Below are 23,989 nucleotides of genomic sequence, written 5' to 3' on the forward strand. Positions count from 1 at the left end.
TGAAGCGCGCCTTGTGTTGAATCTGGGGCGGTGTGTCCTCTTCCCCGGGGCTCTCTCTCTCTCTCTCTCTGGCCCTGTAAGCTTGGTGGTGAAAGGGTTACGAGTGATGTCAGTATTTTCTCTCTCTCTCTCCCTCCCTCCCTCGCTGGTGTCTGGGGCTGATGCTGAAATGGCTGCAGAAGAGAGAGGGGACTTCATCCAGACTCCCAGCTCTCCCCCCGACAGGAAAGACCTGCCCCTCAAAGGCATCAGTAACTCCGTCGCCAGCCCAGCCAACAGCCTGATCAATAACCTGATCAATAGCCACACTCCCAGCGCCGCCACTAAACCCAGCCCTATCCACTCCTCTTTCCCCACGTCTCACTCTCCTTCCATCCCAATGAAAGACCAAGACTCGATTAAACTCTTCATTGGTCAGATCCCGCGGAACCTGGAGGAAAAGGACCTCAAACCTTTATTCGAAGAATTCGGGAAAATTTATGAACTTACGGTGCTGAAAGACAGATACACGGGAATGCACAAAGGTAAGGGGGTGGGGAGAATATTGAATGGAATAAGGGACACAAACAATAATGCGAAACACTTCCTGAGGAAAGGCAGTCAGCGAACAAATATATCGCTTTCTTTTTTAAATTGCAAATCAAGAATTAGGCAAATCATCTCAACAGATGGAGGGAGGCAGTGTTTTTGTCTTTAAAGGGAACATGCACACGCTACTCGCTATACAAAGAACCCGAGATCAATCTTCAATTAAAGGGGGCTTTCTATATCGTTTTTGCAAAAAGGCTTCGGGATAAAAGAGGACACGGGTCTGGTGTTGGCAGAACTGGAAAAGAGGGGGGGAACAGGAATGGATAAATGGGAGAGTATAACTGATAAATACAGGCAGAGCGCTGAAGGAAGGGAGATTGGAAACAAAGGAAATGGGAAGACATATGTGATGGGTGAGCGGGCCGAGAAGGGGGCTGTTTAACCCCAGATTTGGACAGGGAATTGGATAAACTGTTAAACAATAATAGACTGGGAGTATATATAGATATATCGCACGCAGTAGGAAGCTAGATCAAAGTGACGATTAAAAATGTGTTTCTATTATCGCACAGACTTTCAACAAAGTTCTAGTGGGTCAGAAATGAATTAATTCGTTCTAGAATTGAACAAAAAAAACCCGTGGTGAGATGTAAGCTTCTAGGTTGTGAAATTGCAAAGGTGCACACATTTTTTGGGGGGGGTCAAATATAGAGTTACAACTCGTGAAAGGGAAGGCGAGTTATTTGAAAAAGAAATTGCTGTGTTGCTAAATTAAACAGAGATAATACAGGGAGGACACAGCTAGAGATTTGCAAGTGTGTATTTAAGATGAGGAGATGAAAAATGTATATTTATTTTTTCCACAGCCCAGTCTGCCCCATTACCATCAGTCTCCAGGCAATGTTGGGTTCATGCTTTTCTCATGCAAAGCAGCAGGGAGGGAAGGAGGGGGGAGGGGGAGGGAGATGAGGGCAGAGTTGCCTTCATGTATTTTCAGGGTTCTGGGTGAGAGATAGGCCTTAGCCTCGTGAAAGAGGAATGCTTCACCAGAGAGAGGTTTGCAGGCAAAAAGAGTGGGTGCTTTTTACAATACACCAACAGGGTAATACGTACATGGTTAGGGCTCTAAAATATTAACTATGCAATATAACAGAATGACATTTACAAGGCCCTTTAAAGAGAATGGGTTAGACCTGTGTGTGACTAGGAGGCAGTACATAAATTGTCCTTTAGAGGACTGAGTCACTGAATTTATTGGGCTCTTAGGATAGATATCTGTCTCTCAGAGTTCCCCCTGAAGCCCTTCTCTCTCTCTCTCTCTCTCTCGCTCATATATATATATATGTATATTATTAAAAGTTTGGTGTCAGGAATATTGAGAGTGTAAGCTAGTTGATTAGTCCTTTAAAGATTTGAATAGGCTGAGTTTGTTTTCTTTGGAACAGAGGCGGCTGAGGGGTGACCTTATTGAGGAGTATACAATTATGAGGAGCCTGGATAGAGTGGATAGGACGGAGCTATTTTTCTTAGCAGAGGGGTCAAGAACCAGCGGCATAGATTTAAAGTAATTGGTTGGAGGTTTAGAGGTGAAATGCCTTCACCCAGAGGGTGGTGGGGATCTAGAACTCACTGCCTGAAAGGGTGGGAGAGGCAGAAACCCTCACCACATTTGGATGTGCACTTGAAGTGCCGTAACCTACAGGGCTACGGACCGAGAGCTGGAAAGTGGGATTAGGCCGGGTGGCTCTTGGTCGGCCGGCACGGACACGATGGGCCGAATGGCTTCCTTCCATACTGTAAATCTCTCTGATTCTCTGACTGCCAAGCACATGGTGCAGCGGGCCAATCAGACCCCAGCATTGGGCCATGTCATGCCAATCACATGACAGCTCAGACCAAAGACCTCCCTGCACTTCGCCCATGCTCGCCAGGAACCAATCAGATTGCTAGAAACGCAGACAAGGCAGGCATGCTGGATAATGTGCCCGGTCCAGAATATACCCGAGAAAAAACAATGAAATAATAGTAGCGTGGTGTCATCGAGCCCCTGATTTCATATATAAAAGCGTGAGCTCATCCAAAACTCGGCTGCCCCAATGTCCTAACTCGCACCGAGTCCCGCTCACCCATCACCCCCTGTGCTCGCTGCCCTGTGTCCTAACTCGCACCGAGTCCCGCTCACCCATCACCCCCTGTGCTCGCTGCCCCGTGTCCTAACTCACACCCAGTCCCATTCACCCATCACCCCCTGTGCTCGCTGCCCTGTGTCCTAACTCGCACCGAGTCCCGCTCACCCATCACCCCCTGTGCTCGCTGCCCCGTGTCCTAACTCGCACCGAGTCCCGCTCACCCATCACCCTCTGTGCTCGCTGCCCCGTGTCCTAACTCGCACCGAGTCCCGCTCACCCATCACCCCCTGTGCTCGCTGCCCCGTGTCCTAACTCGCACCGAGTCCCGCTCACCCATCACCCCCTGTGCTCGCTGCTCCATGTCCTAACTCGCACCCAGTCCCGCTCACCCATCACCCCCTGTGCTCGCTGCCCCGTGTCCTAACTCACACCCAGTCCCACTCACCCATCACCCCCTGTGCTCGCTGCCCCGTGTCCTAACTCGCACCGAGTCCCGCTCACCCATCACCCCCTGTGCTCGCTGCCCCGTGTCCTAACTCGCACCGAGTCCCGCTCACCCATCACCCCCTGTGCTCGCTGCCCCGTGTCCTAACTCGCACCGAGTCCCGCTCACCCATCACCCCCTGTGCTCGCTGCCCCGTGTCCTAACTCGCACCGAGTCCCGCTCACCCATCACCCCCTGTGCTCGCTGCCCTGTGTCCTAACTCGCACCGAGTCCCACTCACCCATCACCCCCTGTGCTCGCTGCCCCGTGTCCTAACTCGCACCGAGTCCCGCTCACCCATCACCCCCTGTGCTCGCTGCCCCGTGTCCTAACTCGCACCGAGTCCCACTCACCCATCACCCCCTGTGCTCGCTGCCCCGTGTCCTAACTCGCACCGAGTTCCGCTCACCCATCACCCCCTGTGCTCGCTGCCCTGTGTCCTAACTCGCACCGAGTCCCGCTCACCCATCACCCCCTGTGCTCGCTGCCCCGTGTCCCACTCACCCATCACCCCCTGTGCTCGCTGCTCCATGTCCTAACTCGCACCCAGTCCCGCTCACCCATCACCCCCTGTGCTCACTGACCTACATTGGCTCCCAGTCTAGCAATGCGTCGATTGCAAAATTCTCATCCTTGTTTTCAAATCCCTCCATGGCCCTTGCCCCTCCCTATCCCTGTAACCTCCTCCAGCCCCTACACTCCTCCCTATCCCTGTAACCTCCTCCAGCCCCTACACCCTTCCTATCTCTGTAACCCCCCTCCAGCCCCTACACCCCTCCCTATCTCTGTAACCTCCTCCAGCCCCTACACCCCTCCCTATCTCTGTAACCTCCTCCAGCCCCAACCCCTCCCCATCTCTGTAACCTCCTCCAGCCTATATACCCCTCCCTATCTCTGTAAACTTCTCCAGCCCCAGAAACCCCCGAGATCTCTGCGCTCCTCCAATTCTGTCCTCTTGCCCATCCCCCGATTTCCATCGCTCCACCATCGGTGGCCGTGCCTTCAGCTGCCTGGGCCCCAAGCTCTGGAACTCCCTCCCTAAACCTCTCCGCCTCTCTCTTTAAGGAGCGTCCTTTAAGACGCTCCTTAAAACCGGCCTCTTTGACCCAGCTTTTGGTCACCTGCCCTACATAGCTCAGTGTCAATTTTTGTCCGCTATATGCTCCTGTGAAGCCACCTTGGGACATTTTACTAAGTTAAAGGTGCTATATAAATTTAAGTTGTTGTCGTTTGAGAGAAGCACGTGACCTGGCCAGGGGACACGAGTGTACAGCAAATCGAGACGAACTATAGGAGAAAGTAGAATTAAAATAGTAAAGAGAGGGCAGAGAATAAGTGAGGTAACCCCATAGAAAGAGGGCGTGGAGTGAATAGCCTTTAGAACTAAGGGCTAGAATATAAAGGGGAGGAAGTTATATTACAGTTACACAAAGCCCTGGTTAGACCACACCTGGAGCACTGTGTCCAGTTCTGGGCACCACACTGTAGAAGGATATATTAGTCTCGGAGGGAGTGCAGTGTGGGTTTACCAGAATGATACCCGGGCTCCAAGGGTTAGACTGTGAGGAGGGATTACATAAACTGGGCTGGTATCCCCCGGAATATAGAAGGTTAAGGGCTAATTTGATTGAGGTTTTTTAGGATTTTGAAAGGAACTGATTGGGGAGATAGAGAGAAATTCTGTCCACTGGTGGGGGGCAGTTTAGGACCAGGGGTCATCACCTTAAAATCAAAGCCAGGCCGTTCAGGAGGGAAATTCAGAAACACTGCTTCACGCAAAGGATGGCCAAAGTGTGGGACTCCCCCACAAACAGCAGTAGGTGCCAATGCTAGCTCTATTAATAACTTTAAACCTGAGAAGGATCGATTTATGCTAGACAAGGGAACAGAAGAACAGAAGAATTAGGTGCAGGAGTAGGCCATTTGGCCCCTCGAGCCTGTTCCACCATTCAATGAAATCATGGCTGATCTTCTATTACGATGAGGTATTAAGAGATATGGAGCCAAGGCGGATGGAGGGAGTTAAGATACAGATCAGCCATGAGCTCATTGACTGGCGGAGCAGGCTCGAGGGGTTGAATGGCCTCCTGTTCCGAGAGGGCGTGGATTGAATGAGTTTACACCGAGAGAGAGAGAAGGCGTGGAGTGAGCTCCGTGAGAGAGAGGGCACAAAATGAATGAGTTTAGAGAGAGAGGCTTCGATGGGAGCTAGGGTACTAGAGTGAGGGGCTTCGCTGTTGACCAGCACACTTGGATCTGTACGCACTGCTCTTCCACTAGCACCATGGGATCTTTTACATCCACCTGAACAAGCAGATGGAGCCTCGGTTTAACACCTCATTCGCAGGTCTGCCCCTCCGACAGTGCAGCACTCCCTCAGCACTGCCCCTCCGACAGTGCAGCACTCCCTCAGTACTGCCCCTTCGACAGTGCGACACTCCCTCAGTACTGCCCCTCCGACAGTGCGGCACTCCCTCAGTACTGCCCCTTCGACAGTGCGGCACTCCCTCAGTACTGCCCCTCCGACAGTGCGGCGCTCCCTCAGTACTGCCCCTCCGATAGTGCAGCGCTCCCTCAGTACTGCCCCTCCGACAGTGCGGCGCTCCCTCAGTACTGCTCCTCCGACAGTGCAGCGCTCCCTCAGTACTGCCCCTCCGACAGTGCGGCGCTCCCTCAGTACCGCCCCTCCGACAGTGCGGTGCTCCCTCAGTACTGCTCCTCCGACAGTGCAGCGCTCCCTCAGTACTGCCCCTCCGACAGTGCGGCGCTCCCTCAGTACTGCCCCTCCGACAGTGCAGCACTCCCTCAGTACTGCCCCTCCGACAGTGCGGCACTCCCTCAGTACTGCCCCTTCGACAGCGCGGCACTCCCTCAGTACTGCCCCTCCGACAGTGCGGCGCTCCCTCAGTACAGCCCCTTCGACAGCGCAGCAATCCCTCAGTACTGCCCCTCCGACAGTGCAGCACTCCCTCAGTACTGCCCCTCCGACAGTGCGGCGCTCCCTCAGTACTGCCCCTCCGACAGTGCGGCGCTCCCTCAGTACTGCTCCTTCCGACAGTGTGGAGCTTCCTCAGTACTGCCCCTCCGACAGTGCGGCGCTCCCTCAGTACCGCCCCTCCGACAGTGCGGCGCTCCCTCAGTACCGTCCCTCCAACAGTGCGGCGCTCCCTCAGTACCGCCCCTCCGACAGTGCTGCGCTCCCTCAGTACTGCCCCTCCGACAGTGCGGCGCTCCCTCAGTACCACCCCTCCGACAGTGCAGCGCTCCCTCAGCACTGCCCCTCCGACAGCGCAGTGCGGCACTCCCTCAGTACTGCAACTCCGACAGCGTAGTGCGGCGCTCCCTCAGTACCGCCCCTCCGACAGTGCTGTGCTCCCTTAGTACTGTCCCTCCGACAATGCGGCGCTCCCTCAGTACTGCCCCTCCGACAGTGCGGCGCTCCCTCAGTACTGCCCCTTTGACAGTGCTGTGCTCCCTCAGTACTGCCCCTCCGACAGTGTGGAGCTTCCTCAGTACTGCCCCTCCGACAGTGCGGCGCTCCCTCAGTACCGCCCCTCCGACAGTGCGGCGCTCCCTCAGTACCGTCCCTCCAACAGTGCGGCGCTCCCTCAGTACCGCCCCTCCGACAGTGCTGCGCTCCCTCAGTACTGCCCCTCCGACAGTGCGGCGCTCCCTCAGTACCACCCCTCCGACAGTGCAGCGCTCCCTCAGCACTGCCCCTCCGACAGCGCAGTGCGGCACTCCCTCAGTACTGCAACTCCGACAGCGTAGTGCGGCGCTCCCTCAGTACCGCCCCTCCGACAGTGCTGTGCTCCCTTAGTACTGTCCCTCCGACAATGCGGCGCTCCCTCAGTACTGCCCCTCCGACAGTGCGGCGCTCCCTCAGTACTGCCCCTTTGACAGTGCTGTGCTCCCTCAGTACTGCCCCTCCGACAGCGCGGCGCTCCCTCAGTACTGCCCCTTCGACAGCGCAGCACTCCCTCAGTACTGCCCCTCCGACAGTGCAGCACTCCCTCAGTACTGCCCCTCCGACAGTGCGGCGCTCCCTCAGTACTGCCCCTTCGACAGCGCAGCACTCCCTCAGTACTGCCCCTCCGACAGTGCAGCACTCCCTCAGTACTGCCCCTCCGACAGTGCGGCGCTCCCTCAGTACTGCCCCTCCGACAGTGCGGCGCTCCCTCAGTACTGCCCCTCCGACAGTGCTGCGCTCCCTCAGTACTGCCCCTCCGACAGTGCGGCGCTCCCTCAGTACCACCCCTCCGACAGTGCAGCGCTCCCTCAGTACCACCCCTCCGACAGTGCAGCGCTCCCTCAGCACTGCCCCTCCGACAGCGCAGTGCGGCACTCCCTCAGTACTGCAACTCCGACAGCGTAGTGCGGCGCTCCCTCAGTACCGCCCCTCCGACAGTGCTGTGCTCCCTTAGTGCTGTCCCTCCGACAATGCGGCGCTCCCTCAGTACTGCCCCTCCGACAGTGCGGCGCTCCCTCAGTACTGCCCCTTTGACAGTGCTGTGCTCCCTCAGTACTGCCCCTCCGACAGTGCGGCGCTCCCTCAGTACTGCCCCTTCGACAGCGCAGCACTCCCTCAGTACTGCCCCTCCGACAGTGCAGCACTCCCTCAGTACTGCCCCTCCGACAGTGCGGCGCTCCCTCAGTACTGCCCCTCCGACAGTGCGGGGCTCCCTCAGTACTGCTGCTTCCGACAGTGCGGCGCTCCCTCAGTACTGCCCCTCCGACAGTGCGGCGCTCCCTCAGTACCGCCCCTCCGACAGTGCGGCGCTCCCTCAGTACCGTCCCTCCAACAGTGCGGCGCTCCCTCAGTACCGCCCCTCCGACAGTGCTGCGCTCCCTCAGTACTGCCCCTGCGACAGTGCGGCGCTCCCTCAGTACCACCCCTCCGACAGTGCAGCGCTCCCTCAGCACTGCCCCTCCGACAGCGCAGTGCGGCACTCCCTCAGTACTGCAACTCCGACAGCGTAGTGCGGCGCTCCCTCAGTACCGCCCCTCCGACAGTGCTGTGCTCCCTTAGTACTGTCCCTCCGACAGTGCGGCGCTCCCTCAGTACTGCCCCTCCGACAGTGCGGCGCTCCCTCAGTACTGCCCCTTTGACAGTGCTGTGCTCCCTCAGTACTGCCCCTTTGACAGTGCGGCACTCCCTCAGTATTGCCCCTTTGACAGTGCTGTGCTCCCTCAGTACTGCCCCTTTGACAGTGCGGCGCTCCCTCAGTACTGCCCCTCCGACAGTGCGGCGCTCCCTCAGTATTGCCCCTCTGACAGTGCGGCGCTCCCTCAGTACTGCTCCTTCCAACAGTATGGAGCTCCCTCAGCACTGTACCGGGAGTGTCCGCTTCGATTATGTGCTTAAGTCTCTCGAGTGGGACTTGCTACCCATGACCTCTGACTGCGAGGTGAGAGAGAGCGTGCTACCCACAGACCAACGGCCGATATCTGAGTCTCTGTCTCGGATATCGACAGACCTGCTGCGAATTTGCAGCACTCTTGGTTTTTACAACAGGGGGTTAGTGTTGGTGGAACAGGATGATAGCTCGCACGATAGGCGGTCTCCAACCCTCCAGGATTGGCGTGCAGTGCCCAGGGATTAAAGGTTAATCTCCAGCACACTCCTGTGAAAAATCACAGGGGCATTATAAAAAATTGTGTGTTATTTTGATTTTATTTCAACACTTTTTGCTTGTGGTGTAAAAGTATTGGAGGTAAGGTGGGGAAAAGGCTTCTTGACTTGGTGAGGCTATTGGAGAGGGGAGGTCATGTGATGGAACTTCCAACCAGAGTTGGCAGAGACCCTTTGTGCCCGGTGAGAATTCTGGTCGGTAATGGGGGATGCGTTTGTAACTGGCAGTCTTCTCGTTGACACAGTCGGGTCTACACTTGACTCCACTCCCCCCTAATGCGACTGGCTCTCAAATCGCTCTGTCATTGCTTGGCATGCCAATCGGGGCTGTGCAGATATTGTTCTAAGAGGACCAGAAAAGGCCATTAAAAAGACCACACTTGGAGCACTGTGCACAGTTCTGGTCTCCGTATACCTGGTTTAGACCACACTTGGAGCACCGTGCACAGTTCTGGTCTCCATATACCTGGGTTAGACCACACTTGGAGCACTGTGCACAGTTCTGGTCTCCGTATACCTGGTTTAGACCACACTTGGAGCACCGTGCACAGTTCTGGTCTCCATATACCTGTGTTAGACCACACTTGGAGCACCGTGCACAGTTCTGGTCTCCATATACCTGGGTTAGACCACACTTGGAGCACCGTGCACAGTTCTGGTCTCCATATACCTGGGTTAGACCACACTTGGAGCACCGTGCACAGTTCTGGTCTCCATATACCTGGGTCAGACCACACTTGGAGCACTGTGCACAGTTCTGGTCTCCATATACCTGGGTTAGACCACACTTGGAGCACTGTGCACAGTTCTGGTCTCCGTATACCTGGTTTAGACCACACTTGGAGCACCGTGCACAGTTCTGGTCTCCATATACCTGTGTTAGACCACACTTGGAGCACCGTGCACAGTTCTGGTCTCCATATACCTGGGTTAGACCACACTTGGAGCACTGTGCACAGTTCTGATCTCCATATACCTGGGTTAGACCACACTTGGCGCACCGTGCACAGTTCTGGTCTCCATATACCTGGGTCAGACCACACTTGGAGCACTGTGCACAGTTCTGGTCTCCGTATACCTGGGTTAGACCACACTTGGAGCACCGTGCACAGTTCTGGTCTCCATATACCTGGGTTAGACCACACTTGGAGCACCGTGCACAGTTCTGGTCTCCATATTGCAAAAACGACATCGAGGCACTAGGGAAGATGCAAAAAAGATTCACAAGGATAAGACCAGCACTGAGAAGGTGATAAACTATCAGGAAAGATTGAATGGGCCGGGGCTCTTTTCTCTGGAAAGGAGAGGGCTGAGGGGTGACCAGATAGAGGTCTTTAAATTATGAAGGGGTTTGACAGGATAGACATAGAGATGATGTTTCCATTTGTGTGGCCATCAATATCAGACAGTCACTAATAAATCCAATCGGGAATTCAGGAGAAACATCTTTACCCAGAGAGAGATGAGAATGTGGATCTCGCTGCCACAGGGAGGGGTTGAGGCGAATAGTATCGATGTATTTAAGGGGAGGCTGGATAAACACATGGGGGAGAGGGGAATAGAAGAATATGGTGATGGAGTGAGATTGGGAGGGGCTGATGTGGAGCATAAACCCCGGCACGGAGCCGATGGGCCGAATGGACTGTGTCTGTGCTGTACATTCGATGATTGACAGATTCTACCAGACGTAATACACCAATAGAAACATAGAAACATAGAAACAAGGTGCAGGAGCAGGCCATTCGGCCCTTCGAGCCTGCACCACCATTCAGTATGATCATGGCTGACCATTCACCTCAGTACCCCATTCCTGCTTTCTCTCCATACCCCTTGATCCCTTTAGCCATAAGGGCCACATCTAACTCCCTTTGGAATATATCTTATGAACGGGACTCAACAACTTTCTGTGGTAGAGAATTCCACAGGTTCACAATTCTCTGGGTGAAGAAATTTCTCTTCATCTCGGTCCTAAATGGCTTACCCCTTATCCTTAGACTGTGACCCCTGGTTCTGGACTTCTCCAACATCAGGAACATTCTTCCTGCCTCTAACCTGTCCAATTACGTCAGAATTGTATATGTTTCTATGAGATCCCCTCTCATTCTTCTAAACTCCAGTGAATATAAGCCCAGTCGATCCAGTCTTTCTTCATATGTCAGTCCTGCCGTCCCGGGAATCAGTCTGGTGAACCTTCGCTGCACTCCCTCAATAGCAAGAATGTCCTTCCTCAGATTAGGAGACCAAAACTGAACACAATATTCCAGGTGAGGCCTCACCAAGGCCCTGTACAACTGCAGTAAGACCTCCCTGCTCCTATACTCAAATCCTCTCACTATAAAGGCCAACACGCCATTTGCCTTCTTCACCGCCTGCTGTACCTGCAGGCCAACTTTCAATGAAACGAGTCTGTGACTGGAAGTGGCTTCTCAAACCCTACCCCTCCATCTCATCGAGACACTTTAAATCCTGCAATTCGAAACCTACAAAATCCCATCATCATCATCATAGGCGGTCCCTCGAACGAGGATGACTTGCTTCCGCATGAGTTCGCAGATGTTTCAATGAAGGAACCCGATGTTCCAGTCCTGAACTCCAGTTGAGGGGGTGGAAGATTCCTGTGCGTGGATTGTTTTAACGTGTGGTGACCGTTGCACACCAACCACCACGCTGGCTCAAACTGATCACTCCCAATTCCCCTTCCTGTGTCCGTTTATTGACTGGAAGGACTGAGTCTCCTCCCTCTTGCTCTGACCCCACGCGAAAGGCTAGTAGAAAATGTGGGAGTTTTACCGGGATTGTGGGGAGGGGCATGGGGGTGGCCACCCTTCTAGGAATGCCCCCAGGAGTCTCCAGCAAGGATGGATTAATCTCCAGCGCACTGCTACTGACCAAAGCCCGGGAGATAAATCCCAGGGTACATTAAATAAAACGCTCTCCATTTTTTTTTGAGCACTTTCATTTATCACTGTGTGTCAGCTGTGGCTCAGTGGGTACACTTGCTTCTCAGTCAGAAGTTTATCGGTTTAAATCCCGTTCCAGAGACTTAACTACGTAAAAATATCTAGGCTGACACTCTAACGCAGTACTGAGGGAGCGCCGCACTGTTGGAGGGGCAGTACTGAGGGAGCGCCGCACTGTCGGAGGGGCAGTACTGAGGGAGCGCCGCACTGTTGGAGGGGCAGTACTGAGGGAGCGCCGCACTGTCGGAGGGGCAGTACTGATGGAGCACCGCACTGTCGGAGGGGCAGTACTGAGGGAGCACCGCACTGTCGGAGGGGCAGTACTGAGGGAGCGCCGCACTGTCGGAGGGGCAGTACTGAGGGAGGGCCGCACTGTCTGAGGGGCAGTACTGAGGGAGGGCCGCACTGTCGGAGGGGCAGTACTGAGGGAGCGCCGCACTGTCGGAGGGGCAGTACTGATGGAGCGCCGCACTGTCGGAGGGGCAGTACTGAGGGAGCGCCGCACTGTCGGAGGGGCAGTACTGAGGGAGGGCCGCACTGTCGGAGGGGCAGTACTGAGGGAGCGCCGCACTGTTGGAGAGGCAGTACTGAGGGAGCGCCGCACTGTCGGAGGGGCAGTACTGAGGGAGCGCCGCACTGTTGGAGGGGCAGTACTGAGGGAGCGCCGCACTGTCGGAGGGGCAGTACTGAGGGAGTGCCGCACTGTCGGAGGGGCAGTACTGAGGGAGCGCCACACTGTTGGAGGGGCGGTACTAAGGGAGCGCCGCACTGTCGGAGGGGCGGTACTGAGGGAGCGCCGCTCTGTCGGAGGGGCGGTACTGAAGGAGCGCCGCGCTGTCGGAGGGGCAGTACTGAGGGAGTGCTGTACTGTCCGAGGGGCAGTACTGAGGGAGCGCCGCACTGTCGGAGGGGCAGTACTGAGGGAGCGCCGCACTGTCGGAGGGGCAGTACTGAGGGAGCGCCGCACTGTCGGAGGGGCGGTACTGAGGGAGCGCCGCTCTGTCGGAGGGGCGGTACTGAAGGAGCGCCGCGCTGTCGGAGGGGCAGTACTGAGGGAGTGCTGTACTGTCCGAGGGGCAGTACTGAGGGAGCGCCGCACTGTCGGAGGGGCAGTACTGAGGGAGCGCCGCACTGTCGGAGGGGCAGTACTGAGGGAGCGCCGCACTGTCGGAGGGGCAGTACTGAGAGAGTGCTGTACTGTCCGAGGTGCCGTCTTTTAGATGAGACGTTAAACCGAGGCCCCGTCTGCTCTCTCAGATGGACGTAAAAGAACCCATTTCAAGAAGAGCAATGAAGTTATCCCCGATGCCCTGTCCAATACTTACCCCTCAATCAACATAACAAAAACAGATGATCTGGGTCATTATCACATCGCTGTATGTGGGGGCTTGCGTGCGTAATTTGAGCTGCCGCGTTTTCCACATTACAACACTGACTACACTCCAAATGTACTTCATTGGCTGTAAAGCGCTTTGGGACCTCCAGTGGCCATGAAAGGCGCTATTTAAATGCAAGTCTTTTCTTTTATCAGTGGTAAAAAAGTATTGGAGATGGCGGAGGGGAAGGACTACGCGAGGCTGTCAGTGGTGGACGTCAACAACCGAGGCGGGGCGGGGGGCTGGTCAGAATGGGAAGCTCCAACTGCGGGGAACCAAATGGTGTAGAATCTATAATGGCCAGTGCGTACTTGTGTAGAGCGTGTGAGGAGGTTCAGGGCGGGAGCCCGGTCTGTTGGTTTCCCTCCCCAAGAGGCTGTCTCCGGTCCAGTTCTCCCTGTAAGATGTGTGGACGGCCAGTGCTCCAGGGAACGCCGGCTTTTCAACGTGTCACCCGCGCGCGCACGGTGTTTCGAATGGTCCATGCAGCCCCTTATAGCGGCGGGAAATAGTGTGCAGCGACCGGTGCTCTGGACGCTCCCGTAACCGTCCCCATTCACAATGAAGCCGTGCCACGCTGTGTCCCAGTCCCCGTCAACTGCCCCCCTCCCCCCCCCACCCTGATTTCCCCCCGCCGAGGTTGGGGGAGGGGGAGAAATCAACCGCCTCCCTGGTCGCTGGACCGCGCCCTTTGCCACAAACGTGAAGCTCGGGTGATGCGTGACGACCTCTGGGGCCGAATAGTCGGTCGCTGCGCGGTTGCATAAATGGGCGCTTGCAAGAATTACCGGGCCGGTCGTCCGCGGAGCTGCGGGAGGAGCCGTCTTCGGGAGGGGCAGAAGGGTTGTGGGGGGGTGGACAACTCTTGCTGGAGATGTTCCGAGAGAACATAACTGATAAGGGGTTATGGGGCGTGGGCAGGGAAGTGAAGCTGAGTCCATGATCGGATCAGTCATGATCGTATTAAATGGTGGAACAGGCTCGAGGGACCATATGGCCTACTCCTGCTCCAATTTCTTATGTTCTTATAAGAATTAGGAGCACGAGTCGGCCATTCGGCCCCTCGAGCCCGCTCCGCCATTCAATAAGATCACGGCTGATCTTCTACCTCAACTCCACTTTCCTGCCTGATCCCCATATCCCTCGATTCCCTTAATATTCAAAAATCTATCGATCTCAGCCTTGAATATTCTCAATGACTGAGCCTCCACAGCCCTCTGGGGCATAGAATTCCAAAGATTCACCCCCCTCTGAGTGAAGAAATTCCTCCTCATCTCAGTCCTAAATAGCCGACCCCTTATCCTGAGACTGTGTGACCCCCTGGTTCTAGACTCCCCAGCCCGGGGGAAACATTCTTCCTGTCAATCCCTGTAAGAATGTTGTATGTTTCAATGAGATCACCCTCTCATTTTTCTAAACTCCAGAGAATATCAGCCCAGTCTGCTCAATCTCTCCCCATAGGACAATCCCCCCCTCCCAGGAATCAGTCTGGTGAACCTTCGCTGCACTCCATCTATGGCAAGTATATCCTTCCTTAGGTAAGGAGATCCAAACTGTGCACAATACTCCAGGTGTGGTCTCACCAGGGCCCGATATAATTGCAGTCTTTACTCTTATACTCAAATCCTCTTGTAAGAAAGGCCACCGTACCATTTGCTGCAACAGATTGCAGTACGATGGCTCAAATGTGAGTGAATTGTGAATAAAAGTGTTTTGTGTACAGTGGGGGAGGAGGAATACAAAAGCAAAATACTGCGGATGCTGGAATGTGAAATAAGAACAGAGAATGCTGGAAATACTCAGTGGGCCAGGTAGCATCTGTGGAGAGAGAAACAGAGTTAACGTTTCAGGCCAGCGAGCCTTCGTCAGAACTGGGAAATATTAGCGATGTAACAGGTTTTTAAGCAAGCGTCGGGACAGGGAAAGGGGGGAGGGGAGGAAAGAACAAGGGTGGTGGGGAGTGACGGGGGTGGAAAGCAGGAGAGATTGAGGCAAAAGGAGATGGTAATGGGGGGACAAGTTTAAGAAGCAAAAGATAGGGTGTAAATGGAGATGGCAGAATCATCGACAACTGCCGTGGGAAAGAGAACACAAAAATATGGGCAGGGGGTTATGATTTGAAATTGTTGAACTCGATGTTGAGTCCAAAAGGCTGTAAATTGCCTGAACGAAAGGTGAGGTGCTGTTCCTCGAGTTTGCGTTGAGCTTCGTTGGAACAGTGTAAGGAGGCCGAGGACGGAGAGGTCAGAGTGGGAGTGGAGGAGGGGAATTAAAGTGACAGGCGACCAGAAGCTCGGGGTCCAGCCTACGGACTGAAGGGAGGTGTTCCACAAAGCGGTCACCCCGCTCTGCGTACGGTACAACAGGACAGTTGAGTTGAGTGATTTGCCGATTGAGCGATGTTGCGATCCCACGGTGTTTTGTGATTTCTGCCCCGTCAAGGATGTGCCTTCCTGACTTACTGCGCGAGGGAGTCTGCACTGAAAGCACAGACGGCGTTACATGAACAGAAGACGCTGCCTGGGGTAAGTGAGAGTCACGAACCGAGGGGTCGGGGGGAGGGGGGGGAGGGGAAATGATTACTATGGAGAATCTCTGTGACAAGCGGCACCAGGTTTGAGGGCCTTCAGTTATACCTAGAGACTGGGGAAGCTGGGATTGTTCTCCTTAGAGCAGAGAAGGTGAAGGGGAGATTTAATAGGGGTGACATATGGAGCAGTGTAAAAAGCATCCAGTCTCTAACCTCTGCCACCGTACTATGTCAATCAACACATTGGGCCGTGCATTTCCCAATCACCGGCTGGAGTACTGTGTCCAGTTCTCGGCACCGCACTTTAAGAATGATGTCAAAGGCTTTGGAGAGAATGCAGAAGAGATTTACCAGAATGGTTCCAGGGATAGAAACATAGAAACATAGAAAATAGGTGCAGGAGTAGGCCATTCGGCCCTTCGAGCCTGCACCACCATTCAAGAAGATCATGGCTGATCATTCACCTCAGTACCCCTTTCCTGCTTTCTCTCCATACCCCTTGATCCCTTTAGCCGTAAGGGCCACATCTAACTCCCTTTTGAATATATCTAACGAACTGGCCCCAACAACCTTCTGTGGTAGAGAATTCCACAGGTTCACAATTCTCTGGGTGAAGAAGTTTCTCCTCATCTCGGTCCTAAATGGCTTACCCCTTATCCTTAGACTGTGACCCCTGGTTCTGGACTTCCCCAACATCGGGAACATTCTTCCTGCATCTAACCTGTCCAGTGCCGTCAGAATTTTATGTTTCTATGAGATCCCCTCTCATCCTTCTAAATTCCAGTGAATACAGGCCCAGTTGATCCAGTCTTTCTTCATATGTCAGTCCAGCCATCCCGGGAATCAATCTGGCGAACCTTCGCTGCACTTCCTCAATAGCAAGAATGTCCTTCCTCAGATTAAGAGACCAAAATTGCACACAATACTCAATGAGGGACTTCAGTGACGGGGAGAGACTGGAGAAGCCGGGGTTGTTCTCCTTGGAGCAGAGAAGGTTAAGGGGAGATTTGATCGAGGTGTTCAAAATCTTGAGGGGTTTTAAGGAGTAAATAAGGAGGCGCTGTTTGCAGGGCACGAGGGTGGGTGACCCGAGGGACACAGATTGACGATAATCGGCGATGGAACCAGAGGGACACAGATTGACGATAATCGGCGATGGAACCAGAGGGACACGGATTGACGATAATCGGCGATGGAACCAGAGGGACACAGATTGACGATAATCGGCGATGGAACCAGAGGGACGCAGATTGACGATAATCGGCGATGGAACCAGAGGGACACAGATTGACGATAATCGGCGATGGAACCAGAGGGGGAGATGGGGAGAATGTTTTTACGCAGCGAGTTGTTGTGATTGGGAACGCGCTGCCTGAAAGGCCGGTGGGAGCAGATTCAATAGTGACTTTCAAACCGGGAATTGGATAAATACTGGAAATGTGCCGGGCTGTGGTGAAAGAGCGGGGGGGAGTGGGACTGATTGGGTCGCTCTGTCACGGAGCCGGCACGGCACGGGTTCGATGGGCCCAATGGGATCCTCCTGTGCGGTATTGTTCTATGAGCGCTGCAGCATCCAATTAAGATTGAGAAGAATAGGAGAGGAGACATGTTAAATCAGTAAGCAAGGGTTGGAGGACACGGTGTGCGATTGAAGAGGGTTAATTGCAAAACAAATCTGCGGAAACAGTATTTCAGTGAGTGAGCGGAGAGTCTATAGGGAGACGAAGGAAGTAGTTAGTATTGATTCGTTCAAATGTAAATTAGAGAGATTTCTTTCAGGAAATGATATTTTGGTTCATGAGTAATTGGAGGCCTGACGTGTGTTGAGGGAGGAACAGGCAACTTTGGACTGGTTCCTAAAGCTCGCCACCACTGGAGGGGTTTCTCACCTCATGTCAGGGTCTGCTGTACACTCAATAATCGAGGTTGATTGCCGTGATTGGGCAACAACTCCCTTATCGTTGGATCGTGCACAGACATGTCCGGGGGGGGTGGGGGTTGTGGGGCTGCAGGCGGTTACAGAGCTAGGGAGGGGTGTAGGGGCTGGAGAAGGTTACAGAGATAGGGAGGGGTGTAGGGCTGGAGGGGGTTACAGAGATAGGGAGGGGTGTAGGGGCTGGAGGGGGTTACAGAGATAGGGAGGGGTGTAGGGGCTGAAGGAGGTTACAGAGATAGGGAGGGGTGTAGGGGCTGGAGGGGGTTACAGAGATAGGGAGGGGTGTAGGGGCTGGAGGAGATTACAGAGATAGGGAGGGGTGTAGGGGCTGGAGGAGATTACAGAGATAGGGAGGGGTGTAGGGGCTGGAGGAGATTACAGAGATAGGGAGGGGTGTAGGGGCTGGAGGAGGTTACAGAGATAGGGAGGGGCGAGGCAATGGAGGGATTTGAACACAAGGATGAGAATTGTGAAATTGAGGTGTTGTTTAACCAGGAGCCAGAGTAGGTCAGCGAGCACAGGGGTGAATGGTGAGCGGGGCTGGGTGTGAGTTAGGACACGGGTCAGCGAGCACAGGGGTGAATGGTGAGTGGGGCTGGGTGTGAGTTAGGACACGGGGTCAGTGAGCACAGGGGGTGATGGGTGAGTGGGGCTGGGTGTGAGTTAGGACACGGGGACAGTGAGCACAGGGGGTGATGGGTGAGTGGGACTGGGTGTGAGTTAGGACACGGGTCAGCGAGCACAGGGGTGAATGGTGAGCGGGGCTGGGTGTGAGTTAGGACACGGGGTCAGCGAGCACAGGGGTGAATGGTGAGTGGGGCTGGGTGTGAGTTAGGACACGGGTCAGCGAGCACAGGGGTGAATCGTGTGTGGGGCTGGGTGTGAGTTAGGACACGGGGCAGTGAGCACAGGGGTGATGAGTGAGTGGGACTGGGTGTGAGTTAGGACACGGGGACAGCGAGCACAGGGGGTGATGGGTGAGTGGGACTGGGTGCGAGTTAGGACACGGAGCAGCCAAGTTTTGAATCACCTAGTTTACCTCTCTCTCCTCCTTCAACACGCTCCTTAAAACCGACCTCTTAGACCAAGCTTTTGGTCACCTGCCCTAATTTCTCCTTATGCAGTCAAATTTTGTCTGATAATGCTCCTGTGAAGCGTCTTGGGACGTTTCACTACGTACAAGGTGCTATATAAATGCAAGCTGTTATTAGGAGAAGCAAGAGAGGAGGTAATGGAACAAATGGAGAAACAAAAGGTGGGTCAAGAGGACGTGTCAATGACGGTAGCAGAGTGGTTATGTCACTAGACTAGTAACGGACTAATGATCCGGAAACGTGAGTTCAAATCATGAAACTACCAGATTGTCGTAAAAACCCATCTGGTTCACTGATGTCCTTCAGGGAAGGAAATCTGCTGCCCTTACCCGGTCTGGCCGATTTGTGACTCGATTTAAGGAAGGATATACTTGCATTGGAGGCAGTTCAGAGAAGGTTCACTCGGTTGATTCCTGGGATGCAGGGCTTGTCTTCTGAAGTAAGGTTGAGCAGGTTGGGCCTATACTCATTGGAGTTTAGAAGAATGAGAGGTGATCTTATTGAAACATATTAAGATTCTGAGGCGGCTGGACAGATGCAGAGAGGATGTTTCCCCGCGTGGGGGAATCTAGAACTAGGGGGTATAGTCTCAGAATAAGGGGCCGCCCATTTAAGATGGAGATGAGGAGGAATTTCTTCTCTGAGAGTGGTGAATCTGTGGAATTCTCTGCCCCAGAGAGCTGTGGAGGCTGGGTCATTGAATATATTTAAGGTGGCGATAGACAAATTTTTGAACGATAAGGGAGAGCGGGCATGGAAGTGGAGTTGAGGCCAAGATCAGATCAGCCATGATCTTATTGAATGGCGGAGCAGGCTCGATGGACCGAATGGCCGACTGCTGCTCCTATTTCTTATGTTCTTAACTGCCCTCTGAAGTGGCCTAGCGAGCCACTCCGATGTATTCATCATCATCATAGGCAGTCCCTCGGAATCGAAAAAGACTTGCTTCCACTCTAAAAGTGAGTCCTTAGGTGGCTGAACAGTCCAATACGAGAACCGCAGTCCCTGTCACATAGAAACATAGACAATAGGTGCAGGAGTAGGCCATTCGGCCCTTCTAGCCTGCACCGCCATTCAATGAGTTCATGGCTGAACATGCAACTTCAGTACCCCCTTGATCCCCCTACTAGTAAGGACTTCATCTAACTCCTTTTTGAATATATTTAGTGAATTGGCCTCAACTACTTTCTGTGGTAGAGAATTCCACAGGTTCACCACTCTCTGGGTGAAGAAGTTTCTCCTCATCTCGGTCCTAAATGGCTTATCCCTTATCCTTAGACTGTGACCCCTGGTTCTGGACTTCCCCAACATTGAGAACATTCTTCCTGCATCTAACCTGTCTGAACCCATCAGAATTTTAAACGTTTCTATGAGATCCCCTCTCATTCTTCTGAACTCCAGTGAATACAAGCCCAGTTGATCCAGTCTTTCTTGATAGGTCAGTCCCGCCATCCCGGGAATCAGTCTGGTGAACCTTCGCTGCACTCCCTCAATAGCAAGAATGTCCTTCCTCAAGTTAGGAGACCAAAACTGTACACAATACTCCAGGTGTGGCCTCACCAAGGCCTTGTACAACTGCAGTAACACCTCCCTGCCCCTGTACTCAAAAATCCCCTCGCTATGAAGGCCAACATGCCATTTGCTTTCTTAACCGCTTGCTGTACCTGCATGCCAACCTTCAATGACTGATGTACCATGACACCCAGGTCTCGTTGCACCTCCCCTTTTTCTAATCTGTCACCATTCAGATAATAGTCTGTCTCTCTGTTTTCACCACCAAAGTGGATAACCTCACATTTATCCACATTATACTTCATCTGCCATGCATTTGCCCACTCACCTAACCTATCCAAGTCGCTCTGCAGCCTCATAGCATCCTCCTCGCAGCTCACACTGCCACCCAACTTAGTGTCATTCGCAAATTTGGAGATACTACATTTAATCCCCTCGTCTAAATCATTAATGTACAGTGTAAACAGCTGGGGCCCCAGCACAGAACCTTGCGGTACCCCACTAGTCACTGCCTGCCATTCTGAAAAATGCACATTTGCTCCTACTCTTTGCTTCCTGTCTGACAACCAGTTCTCAATCCATGTCAGCACACTACCCCCAATCCCATGTGCTTTAACTTTGCACATTAATCTCTTGTGTGGGACCTTGTCGAAAGCCTTCTGAAAGTCCAAATATACCACATCAACTGGTTCTCCCTTGTCCACTCTACTGGAAACATCCTCAAAAAATTCCAGAAAATTTGTCAAGCATGATTTCCCTTTCACAAATCCATGCTGACTTGGACCTATCATGTCACCTCTTTCCAAATGCGCTGCTATGACATCCTTAATAATTGATTCCATCATTTTACCCACTACTGAGGTCAGGCTGACCGGTCTATAATTCCCTGTTTTCTCTCTCCCTCCTTTTTTAAAAAGTGGGGTTACATTGGCTACCCTCCACTCGATAGGAACTGATCCAGAGTCAATGGAATGTTGGAAAATGACTGTCAATGCATCCACTATTTCCAAGGCCACCTCCTTAAGTACTCTGGGATGCAGTCCATCAGGCCCTGGGGATTTATCGGCCTTCAATCCCATCATTTTCCCCAACACAATTTCCCGACTAATAAGGATTTCCCTCAGTTCCTCCTTCTTACTAGACCCTCTGACCCCTTTTATATCCAGAAGGTTGTTTGTGTCCTCCTTAGTGAATATCGAACCAAAGTATTGGTTCAATTGGTCTGCCATTTCTTTGTTCCCTGTTATGACTTCCCCTGATTCTGACTGCAGGGGACCTACGTTTGTCTTTACTAACCTTTTTCTCTTTACATATCTATAGAAACTTTTGCAATCCGTCTTAATGTTCCCTGCAAGCTTCTTCTCGTACTCCATTTTCCCTGCCCTAATCAAACTCTTTGTCCTCCTCTGCTGAGTTCTAAATTTCTCCCAGTCCCTGGGTTCGCTGCTATTTCTGGCCAATTTGTATGCCACTTCCTTGGCTTTAATACTATCACAGGTGGGACAGATAGTCGTTGAGGGAAAGGGAGGGTGGGACAGGTTTGCCGCATGCTCCTTCCGCTGCCTGCGCTTGGTTTCTGCACGCTCTCAGCGACGAGACTCGAGGTGCTCAGCGCCCTCCCGGATGCACTTCCTCCACTTTGGGCGGACTGGTCTTTGGGCCAGGGACTCCCAGGTGTCGGTGGGGATGTTGCACTTTATCAGGGAGGCTTTGAGGGTGGTCCCTTGTAACGTTTCCTCTGCCCACCTTTGGCTCGTTTGCCGTGAAGGAGTTCCGAGTGGAGCGTTTGCTTTGGGAGTCTTGTGTCTGGCATGCGGGCAATGTGGTCCCGCCCAGCGGAGCTGGTCGAGTGTGGTCAGTGCTTCGATGCTGGGGATGTTGGGCCTGGTCGAGGACGCTGACGTTGGTGCGTCTGTCCTCCCGGGGGATTTGCAGGATCTTGCGGAGGCATCGTTGGTGGTATTTCTCCAGCGATTCAAGAAGGCGGATTACCACCAACTTCTCGTGGGATGATTGGGGATGGGCAATAAATGGATGTCCGCATCACGTGAATGCATAACAGTAAAACCTGCTGCCAGGAAACATGTAAGCGGTGGTTATGATCAGAAGTTGTTGGACTCGATGTCGTGGCCGCAAGTTTGTAAAGTGCCGAATGGAAAGATGAGGCGCTGTACCACCGTTCTTGAATTGAGTGCCATACCCTTAATGACCCCAGGCTTCAGGCAGGTCGAGCTGAGCTGCGATGAGTGGTGTACAGTAACTAATCGTCAGCAGGCCAGGAAGCATCTGTGGAGAGGGAAACAGAGGTCGGTGACCTTCCGTCAGGACCGGTGTATAGATCTGTCAGGGAACCACTTTCAGCATGATTGGAGCCATGTGATTCCTGGCATCCAGCCCTGACTCTCCTCCACTCTCTCTCTCTCTATTCCGCCTTTTCTCCGCCCACATTCTTTCTGCCCTCTTTCTGTTCTTCTCGAGCGGGTGAGGAGGGGCAGTACTGAGGAAGCGCCGCACTGTCGGAGGGATGGTACTGAGGGAGCGTCGCACTGTCGGAGGGGCCGTCTTTCGGATGAGACATTAGTACCGCCCCTCCTACAGTGCGGCGCTCCCTCAGTACTGCCCCTCTGACACTGCTGTGCTCCCTCAGTACTGCCCCTCCGACAGTGCGGCGCTCCCTCAGTACTGCCCCTCCGACAGTGCGGCGCTCCCTCAGTACTGCCCCTCCGACAGTGCGGCGCTCCCTCAGTACTACCCCTCTGACACTGCTGTGCTCCCTCAGTACTGCCCCTCCGACACTGCTGTGCTCCCTCAGTACTGCCCCTCCGACAGTGCGGGGCTCCCTCAGTACCGCCCCTCCGACAGTGCGGCGCTCCCTCAGTACCGCCCCTCCGACAGTGCGGCGCTCCCTCAGTACCGCCCCTCCGACAGTGCGGCACTCCCTCAGTACCGCCCCTCCGACAGTGCGGTGCTCTCTCATTACTGCCCCTCCGACAGTGCGGCGCTCCCTCAGTACCGCCCCTCCGACTGTGCGGCGCTCCCTCAGTACCGCCCCTCCGACAGTGCGGCGCTCCCTCAGTACCGCCCCTCCGACAGTGCGGCACTCCCTCAGTACCGCCCCTCCGACAGTGCGGCACTCCCTCAGTACCGCCCCTCCGACAGTGCGGCACTCCCTCAGTACCGCCCCTCCGACAGTGCGGCACTCCCTCAGTACCGCCCCTCCGACAGTGCGGCACTCCCTCAGTACCGCCCCTCCGACAGTGCGGCACTCCCTCAGTACTGCCTATTCCTCAAACAAAGCCACCAACAGATTAACTGGTCATTTATCGCACTATTATTTGTGGGATGCAGACAGAAAGTCACAGAGACACAGCGACGCAGACAGAGAGATAGAGGGAAGAAGAAAATACTTTTGGGAATATGGTGGGCTGCAGGAAATGGGATACACTTGAGTGTTTGGGATCGACATTTGGTCAATTTGTTAAACGATTTATCTGCAATTTACAGAGATCTTGAACTGTGCAAGTGCTTCCTGTGTGGAACAATATATCTGTAAACAGCAATGACCTTTGTCATAAGCAAACAGCGAACCTTTTCCAACCCTGCCTCGCTCCTCTGTCGCCCTCCCTCCCTCTTATCCTCGCTTCCTCCTCCCTTTTTCTCCCTCTCTCTCTCTCCCTTCCTCACATCCCCTTCCCTCTCCCTCTCTCATCCTTGCTTTCCCCTTCCCCCTCCTGCCCTCTCATTCTCACTTCCCCCTCCCTCTCTCTCATCCTCTCTTTCTTTCCGTCTCCAATCTCCCTCTCCC

At 53.8% G+C, this 23,989-nt stretch overlaps 1 protein-coding gene across 2 annotated transcripts in view; it reads left to right on the forward strand.

Annotated features, from left to right (window-relative positions):
• The first annotated feature begins 231 nt into the window (after nt 1-231).
• The window catches only part of LOC139240147 (CUGBP Elav-like family member 3-B), a 74,433-nt gene continuing 50,675 nt past the window's right edge, over nt 232-23,989 (forward strand). Inside the window, exons 1-2 of one of the 2 annotated variants that reach the window (XM_070868529.1) lie at nt 232-524; nt 15,555-15,637. In XM_070868529.1, the coding sequence (XP_070724630.1) occupies nt 380-524; nt 15,555-15,637 (228 nt within the window). In that variant the 5' untranslated portion in view covers nt 232-379. The remainder of the gene's footprint in view (nt 525-15,554; nt 15,638-23,989) is intronic. The other variant, XM_070868528.1, reaches the window with a different exon arrangement.

The sequence above is a fragment of the Pristiophorus japonicus genome, chromosome 30, assembly GCF_044704955.1.
Source record: "Pristiophorus japonicus isolate sPriJap1 chromosome 30, sPriJap1.hap1, whole genome shotgun sequence".
Lineage (NCBI taxonomy): Eukaryota > Metazoa > Chordata > Chondrichthyes > Pristiophoridae > Pristiophorus > Pristiophorus japonicus.